The 8739-nt window shown below is 52.2% G+C and overlaps 1 protein-coding gene across 3 annotated transcripts in view; it reads left to right on the top strand.

Moving 5' to 3' along the window:
* Window positions 1-795: 795 nt before the first annotated feature.
* GALNT17 (polypeptide N-acetylgalactosaminyltransferase 17) overlaps window positions 796-8739 on the top strand; it is a 211215-nt gene continuing 203271 nt past the window's right edge. For 2 of the 3 annotated variants that reach the window (XM_069033391.1, XM_069033392.1), the window contains exon 1: window positions 796-1201. In XM_069033391.1, coding sequence (XP_068889492.1) covers window positions 964-1201 — 238 coding nt within the window. In that variant the 5' untranslated portion in view covers window positions 796-963. The remainder of the gene's footprint in view (window positions 1202-8739) is intronic. The other variant, XM_069033390.1, reaches the window with a different exon arrangement.

The following is an 8739-nucleotide window of genomic DNA, read 5'->3' as shown; positions in this document are numbered from 1 at the left end:
CCCGACCGCGTTACCGCGACCGGCCCCATCTCCACCCGTTACAGCCCCGCGCCCGCATCCCCGCACGGCCCCGGCCCCCGGCACCCCGCAGCCCGCGCTCCTCAACCCCGCACGGCCCTGGCAGCCCAGGCTCCGCACCCCGCGCTGCGCATCCCGGCACGGCCCCGGCACTCCGCATCCCCCGCACGGCCCCGGCGCTCCGCACCCCGCAGGGCCGGCGGGGGCGATGCCCGGCCGCGCCGCCCGCTCGGCCCCGCCGCGGCCCCCGGGCCCCCGCGCCGCGCTCGGGCCTCCGTGCCGGGCTGTGGCGGCGGCCGGGCCGCTCTCCGCAGGCGCGGGCGCTGCGCGGGGGCTCTGCCGCAGCCGCCGGCCCTGCGCGGGGCGGGGGCTCCGCCGCGGCCGCTCCGCCGCCCCCTCCCCGGCGCCGTGAGGGGCGGGCGCCCCGCGCCCCCGCCCGCCCCCGGCCCCGGCCCCGCTCCGCCCGCGCAGGGGGCGCCGGCCCGGCCCGCGCCGCGCAGCAGCGGCCCCGCGCTCCCCCGCGGGCCGGCGGAGGCGGGAGGCGGGCGGGGGTCGGCGCTGGAGCCGGCGCTGCCGCCGCTGTTGCCGCAGGGCTCCTCGGCCCCGCAGGGCTCCTCGGCCCCGCGGCCGCCCCGCAGCCCCGGCGCGGCCGCCGTGCGCGGGGCATGAAGTTGCGGCGGCGGCAGCGCGGCGGGCGGAGCGGGGCGGGCGGCCCCGGCCGCGCCTCCTCTGCGGGGCCATAGTCCGGGGCGGGCTCGCCGCGCCTGGGCGAGCCGTGCCGCTGCTCGCCAGCCCTCCCGCTCCGCTCGCCGCCGCGGTCGTGCGGCCAGCCCGGCCGGCCGGGACGCGCTCCCCGCGATGTGCGCGCAGCGGCGGGCGGCCGCCGGCCCGCTCCCATAGCCCTGCCGGCAGCGCGGCGGCTGGCGGGGCCCCTCGGGAAGTTTGATGGCTTCTTTGAGGAGAGTCAAAGTCCTGCTGGTGTTAAACCTGATCGCCGTGGCTGGCTTCGTCCTCTTCCTGGCCAAGTGCAGACCCATCACGACCAAGAGCAGCGACTCCTTCCATGACATCCATCCCAGGGCAGAAGTGGCCAACTTGACAGCCCACGGCATCAGCTCCATCCAGGATGCAGTGCTGAAGAGGCTCTCGCTCCTAGAAGACATTGTCTACAGGCAGCTGAATGGTAGGAATAGTTCTCCTGCTCTTTGATGTCTTTGGGGTAGGGTCGGTGGTGAACCGAGGCTCGGAGCAGGTGCCCGCCTTGCCTGAAGTTTGCATGACGGACCCCTGCTCTCCTTTCTGTTGTTGTGCAAACGGGGTCTTGACGCACTGAATCGATTTAGCATCTGATTTCCAAGTTCCGTGTGTGTTTAAAGCCCGGGGTACCTTGCACAGGATGGAGGGAAATGGTAATAACAGAATGCTGCCTTTCAGATTTACAGCGGCGGTCAGAAAATGACAGTGGCACGATTTCTGCATCAAACGAGCCGGGTGTGCAGTGGGAGAACACGGGTTGGAGCAGCACAGTGTGTATCGATCGAGGGAATGGCTTTTACTCCTACAGAGCTGGGTTTGGAAAGGAGTTTTTAAATGGCTCAAGCGTGTTGCATCATTTGAGTGCAGAAGGTCAGAAAGCAAAAGGCACTTTCTCTAAGAAGTTAAGCAAACTATTCAGTATTTCCTATGGCTCAGCACTGACAACTGCTAATTAAAATCTCAAGTAATGCTTCTCTTTATAGCACAGAAAAGGGATTTCTATTAAAATCTCACCAGGTTCAGTAGTTCTGAGATGTGGAAAGGGAGTTTTAGAGATGCTGTGCAGGATAGAGAAACACGTTGTAGAGATGTAAGAAAATCTAGGTGAGGTATCTAATTAAAACACTCACTGTGGAAGCTGATTTTTTTAAAGTTGTTCCCCACAGATTCACAACTGGGGGTGCAATTTCAATCCAGGGTCTTGCTTATTGCTTCCAATCTCCGTAGCTTTAATGCCTGCGAGTTTCTGTGTGTTGGAATGAGCAGAGTTGGTGCTTCTGGCAGTGTCAGTGTGATTCCCTCTCTGAGTTTGGAATATGGAGCTCATGCCCCATTCTGTGCTGTGCTGAACCAAGAGCTGGTGTGTGCTGTGTCTCTGTGCTGAACCTGGGCTGTAGCTGGTGTCCCTTTGCACCAGGAGGAGAGGCAGGTGCAGGGATGCAGCGTGGCTTTCCCGGAGCACTTGGCTCGGGCAGTGGCTTTGGGGACAGCACTGGAGCACTCAGCTGAGGAGGAAAGTGTTATTGATATTCCTACTTTATACACTTGTGTGAGAAACCTGTCCTGCCTGTGCCCGGCACCACAAGATGTTGAAGCAGCACTGGTGGGTGATAAACAGAGGTGAAGCGTAAGAATAACAAGGAATAAGGTAGAAAGTTGAATGTTATTTGCAGTCACACTGTGAAATTGCCTGCTCCTGGATCCTGCTAGGGCATAAGTTTCCAGGGGGATTTAGGCAGTTATTTGGGCAGTAACTGCAGCTCAAGACAGGAGCCCTTACACCAGGGCGTTGGACTAGGATAGGACAAGGGATCATGCAGCAGTCTGCTATCCCTGCACACACAGAGGGTGAGCTGAGGTTATCGGTTATTGCCCTTCTGTGGAGGTTAACGTGGGCTCCCTGCCCTGCCCTGCCCTGCCCTGCTCTTGGCGCTGGCTGGGGCTGCTGAGAGGTGCTGCAGGGGCACGGACAGCTCAGTGCTGTCCCCAGGCTGCTGTGGGCACAGGGAGCACTGTGCTGGAGCCTGCTCAGTGCTGAGCAGCAGTCATGCACCTACACACCAGGGGAGGCAGAGAGGGAATAGATATGTTGGCATATCACAAACGTTTTCTCAGGGCAGGCAGAAAGCTGAGCACATAAATGTGACATCTTGTCTGGCCTCTGCATCCTGGGGTGATTTATAGCAGCGCTGATCAGTCTGGCTGAAAAATAGCTCTGGCACAGCGCTTATGTAACTTTGGGTCAAGTGTATATTTGGTACATGTGCTTTTGAGAGAAGCTCAGTGTGCTCAGTGCTCTGAGGGGTGGCTGTGAGCCGTGCTTCAGCAGGGCTCAGGTTACAGCAAGATGTGGGGGGCCAGGTGAACCCCACCACCACCTACCAGCACTGAAAGGAAGCTGTCAGGGGCACTGGGACAGTCCCAGGGACTGAGGATGAGGAGCAGCTGGGTTGGCTTCCACTCCAGGAATTTTCTGTGCCTTGATCAGTGTTCATCCTGGGCAGTTGAGGAACACCTCTAAAATCTCCCGCCTGCTGGAAGTGTGCAAATAGGAGCTCACCACTTCTCCTTGATTTTCACATGGGTAGTTTTGTGCTGGTGCCTCATAAAGCCCTCCTCAGCTCTGGGCCAAGCTCCCTGCACAACGACCCACTGAGAGATTTCTCTTTTGGCTCTAAAAGGTCATGTTTCGTTTGGTTCTAAAAGGTCATGTTTCTGACCTGTGGTTTAGCAGCTACAAAATCATGGAATAAAGTGTCTTGTAGGGTGGCATGTGGAAAGCCTGCACCTCACAGAGCATTGGGAAGTGTTTGGCCAAAGAGAGAAGCTACAACCCAGTCTGGGTGCAGCCAGCTATGGATTTCTTCTGTGTTATAGGACTTGGCTGGATTTCAGTGGGAGTTGAAGCCATCTTTAAAAACCTGAATCTCTTCAAAAGCTCCATTCTGTACAGATGAAATGAGCAATCTGATCATACCGTTGCTGTGGGTTTGGTTTGTGAGTCATGTAGTGTAAAGCAGATTGGAAATAACAGCTCTCGGTGGTACAGCAGCCCTCATGTTTTATGTGTGTGTATTTATTTATCTCTGTAAAGGTCAGCCATGAAAACACCTAAACAGCACTGCCTTGGTGCTAGAAAAGGAGGGATTTGACACAATCGTAGTGTCTGAATGACGTTTCTCTGCCATGCCACTCTGGAAATAACACCAGGCTCCCTCTTACTCCTCTCTGGGCAAGGAGAGCTGTCCCAAACCTGGCTCAATCTGTACATTTCATTTCTGAAAGCCCTTTAACTCGTTGCACAGGTTGTGTGGGGTTTGCTCTTTGCTGGTCTCTAACTGATGGCTCCCACACAGAGAGGTACGAGGGTGCCCTTTGGAATGGAGGGCTTTGTATGTGCAGGCACTGATCTGGGAGTTCAGAGAATTTGTAATTTCTGCAGTCACTGCTATGGATGGAATTCTTTTGTCCAGCAGATGTCCAGAGAAAGCTAATGAAGGTCAGAAAGGAATGTGTGTATTTTACTCTGGGTGTTAACTACAACTTGTCTTTCTGATCCAAGCCTGGTTTTTTGTGTGCTGACATTTACATAAGCACAAATTGTGATCCAGATTATTTCGAACGTCACGGAGATTTGCACAAATGAACTTTTCAGTTTGTCTCTGTGCTTACAAAGAGGGGGTTTCTGTGCTATGTGACCAGGTGAGGAGCTGCAGGGAGCAGAGACTCAGAAGGGAGCATCCAGCATTTTCAGGAGCCGTGTGCTGCTTCCTGGGCAGTGCTGGGCAGTCTTCCCATTAGCTCATGCCATTCTTCTGGGGCTATGTATGTATGACTCACTGATGACCATGAGGAATTTGAGGAATTGGGCATTTATAGGACTTTGAGACAGCAAAGGTGGGCCAAGCTTTAACATCACAGTGGCTGTAGGGTGAGTGACATGGCTTGAGGACAGCTGGTGTTTGTGTCCAGTGTCCAAAGGTACTGTGAGACCCTCTCAGTGGGGTGGGTCAGTAAATGGTGCTGCCACTGGAAAATAGGGGTTGCAGGAGGGAGAGAGCACTAAATAAACCCTGGTTTTGAGTGTGGGGAGCCATCTCCTGTATCTGCCATTGCTGAGCACTGGAAAAGATGTGAGCAGGTCACTTGTGCTGCTCACTGGGGACCTGAGGAACCTCCCAGGCAGCCACCTTCCAGCTCTGTGTCCAGCAGAGGTCTGGCTCTTGGATTAAAGCCTCTGAACAGTGTGAAGGCCGCAAACTCCCTCTCTAGGGCTTTGGATACTGGTGGATAGTGGTGGGTTCACAGCAGCAGCAGACTCCAGTAAGTGCTCAGCTGCCTGGAAGCCAGTGACACAGGGATGATGTGGCATCTAGCTGAGTAGTGAGGGAAAATAGTACAAAAACTCTGAACTTCAAGCTAAATACTGGTAAGACAGAGAACAGAAGGGCACTGCTGACTCATCCAGAGCTCTTCTGTTACATTTTATTTTAGAGTCTCTCAACAGATCATAGAACCAGAAAATGGTTTGGGTTGGAAGGGACCCTAAAGACCACCCAGTTCCAGCCCTCTGCCAGGGGCAGGGACACCTTCCACTATCCCAGGGTGCTCCAAGCCTCGTCCAACTTGATGTATAAGATCAGGAAGAATTACAGCTCTTTGTAAATTGCTGTAAAAGAGAGAGCAGTGGTGAAGAAGTGCTGAAGTGAAGCTGGCCAGAAAAGGGGTGAGCAGAGAGGGCTTCTTCCCCCATGCTAAAGAAATGCACAGGTTAAACTGCTGCTTTTAGCAAATGTTAAATGTTGAAGAGGAACTTCACATTCCTTGGGGGTGAAATAAGCCTGTGTTCATTTTTTAAAGCAGCCTGCATCTGTGCTTTTGCACATGGAATAATGTGAACGTGCTGAGGTATGGCCAAGCGCATGCCAGCAGCCTCCTGTGTTCTGGCTGTGCTCTCATCTGCTTATCCAATTAGGAAATTAACTTTGGGAGGGTTGCATATGGACATGGAACTGACACTGAACCACAGCCCTCAGCATGGTGTTGCTATCCTTGTAAAGTGGCACTTAATTAACTTAAAACACTTTGGAGATACGTGGATTTGCTTCCCATAAGGATAAGATAATGCTTATCTTCTCTAACACTTATCATCCTCCAAACACATTACAAACTTAGCTAACCACTGAGTATAGAAATTATATATGTAAATAAGTCAGATTAAAAGTGGTTTTATCAGCATTTAGGAGAATGTACTAGCACTACACCCACAGTCTGGTAATATTAAGGTTTTAACAGGTAGGTAATATATTAACTTAAATGCTAAGAAATCCCCTGATTAAGATAAATAACTAAGTGTAAATAACTGAGAGCAGGGAAAAGCTGTTTGTAGGCAGAAGGGCCCAAACTTTAATGATGTTACTGAACTAAAACAGTTCTTCATAGGAGCAGAGCCTTGGTGGGTGAAATCCTTTGAAATAAGAAATGGTGATGTGGAGATAAGTGATAAAGGATGGGGATGTGGCTGCTGTGTTAACTGATGGTTGTCACAGAGCAGCTGGGATGCTGCTTCCCTGTCTATCCCACTCCCAGGATGTTTCTGCAGTAGAAAATAACTGTATTATGTTGTATGGCCTTTACATATTATATAGAAACTTGATGAAAATTGCCACTTTAACGTTTAGGATGTACCCAACAGGTTTGGTTGCTGTATTCCCTAGTAGGAATAATGCAAATTATGCATTCAGTACCTGCTTTTAGAAGTTCTCAGCCTAAACTTCCTCACAGCAGGAGAGAGGTCTGCACAGGCTCAAGGCACCTGAGAGCTGCTGCCTGTAAATTATTCTTAGCAGGTTCCTGAGAACTGGGTTTGATACTGATCAAGGACTGAATAAAGGAAATACTTCTTAGAGAAATAACAGAGTTAAAAGATGAGGCTAAGATAGACATTTAGAAGCATCTGGAAGCTCAGACGTGAATGTGACATTTAGTTTGCAACCCATCTGACAAGGAACTGATAGATAATTTGGGGGTTTGATGGTTGTTTGGCATCATGATCCAAATATTCCCTGTCATTGACAACGAATGAGTAATAAGCCAGTAATGCATTTGTCGTGCAGAGACAACACAGGGTTCATGGGCTGCAACAGCAGTGACCAGAACACAGTGACAACAGTGGTGTTTTAGTTTTGCATATTAATTCAGGTCTCCCTGAATGAAGAACAGAAGCTTACCTGGCTGGCAGAATTCACACAGGTACATTAGATTTGCACTGCCTGTTCAGTTGTGCAGCTGTGAGAAATATCTCCCCAAGGATACGAAACACCCACAGAGGTGCTGTAATTATGTGAATAACAGTGGTGTTTGCAAGCCTCAGTCTGGATCAGCCGTGTCCTATTGTGTCTCCAGGGAGAGAATTGGATTTATTTGGAGAAGCGGGCACATCTAGAGATGTTTCAGTGCCTACAGGCTTCCAGCTGCCACTCCAGAGGGCAGGACTCTGCCTGGGTGGAGGTCTCCCCTGCTGGGCTCCCAAAGCATCCTGGATACCCTGAGGCCTTTGTAGGGCAGCAGGAATTGCTGAGGAGCAGTCCTGTGCTTGTTGTCTTGGAGATCTCCCCTCTTGACCAGGCAGGATTGATGGATGAAGTTGGCTTTAGGCATGTGCTGTCCATGTGCTTGGATTCTGGGGAATCTTCTGGTCCATTCCAGGCCACCATCCTCCCTCCTTGCCCTCTCCTGGCAGAGAGCACGAGTGTTGCTGATCAGAAAAGGCAGCCTGTGAGAAACCCACCTGTTAACAGGGCACAACAGCAGAGGGAAATGAGCCTTCTCAGGTACCCAAGGAGGCTTTACTGATTTTGTGATTCACACCACTAATCTTTGCCTAAAATGGAACATCTGTTCCAGATGTTGCTGGCAGGCTGCCAGCTCCCAGCTCCTCCAGACACGCCTGAGCCGCGGGGTGTAGCTGAGGGCATTCTGCATGTTGATAGATTAAATTTAAAAGAGAGGCTTATTTTTGGTAAGATGTCCTTATCAAAGTCTGCAAAGGGCTGTTCAAGCTGAATACTCGGAGTATTGACCCTCCTGTGAGTCAACAGCAGTGATTCAACTCCAGAAATGGATCCGAGCAGCATGGAGATTATTTTTCCTAAACAGTTCTGGGAGTACAAGCAACTGTATTTTCCAGCCCCCAGTCCCCATGGTCAGATTTGTTCTAGAAATTGTTGAGTGCTTTACACCTTATAGTTACAAGCCTTGCTATTTCTGCCTATAAATCTAATAGCTATCGACCCACATTCTGACATCCCCTGACGGTTATCTAAAAATAATGCAGGAATGATGCAACGAGACGTAAAACTGTGTGAGGAGAGGGCTGTGCTGAGCCATCACAGCCTGCTCGGGGTGCAGCTCAGGGCTCTGCTGCTCGGGTCCCTGGGGGGATGCAAAGTTGCCTGAAAAAGGAATAAAATTCCTGGCGAGTTGGATAAAAATCACAGTTGGCGTTTTCCTTTTTAAAATCTGATACTCGGCACTCGCTGCGTAATGAATCCCCATTGCTGTGATCCTGCCCTCCCAGGGGCTCCTCCCTGGGATTCACTCTGATCCCTGATACCCCAGAGAGCGATGCCAAGGGCTGTCTGCCATGTCCCAGCACTTGTTCTGCCCTGGAACAGGAAACACCGACAGCATCACTGGCTCTGCTGGGGGAGTAATCCGAGAACTCTGCTTTAATGGATGTGTTAAAAATAGGGATCTCCCTGGGCTCTGTGACCCAGGCTGGTGTGCAGGAGCACCATTCTTCCTGCTGGCAGGGAAAATGAGAGAGCTCTGGAGCTCTGGGGCTGTGTCACACGCAGTCAGTCAGCACATCTTCCCTCACAGCTGGTGTGCCGTGGTGCACATGGGGACTTAATTCCAGTGCAGTGAAACCAGCGGTGTGATGTGTCAGCATGGGATGCTCAG

The sequence above is a fragment of the Aphelocoma coerulescens genome, chromosome 19 (assembly GCF_041296385.1).
Source record: "Aphelocoma coerulescens isolate FSJ_1873_10779 chromosome 19, UR_Acoe_1.0, whole genome shotgun sequence".
Taxonomy (NCBI): domain Eukaryota; kingdom Metazoa; phylum Chordata; class Aves; order Passeriformes; family Corvidae; genus Aphelocoma; species Aphelocoma coerulescens.
Note: the sequence above shows the minus strand (reverse complement) of the source record. Positions and strands in the feature narration are given on the sequence as shown.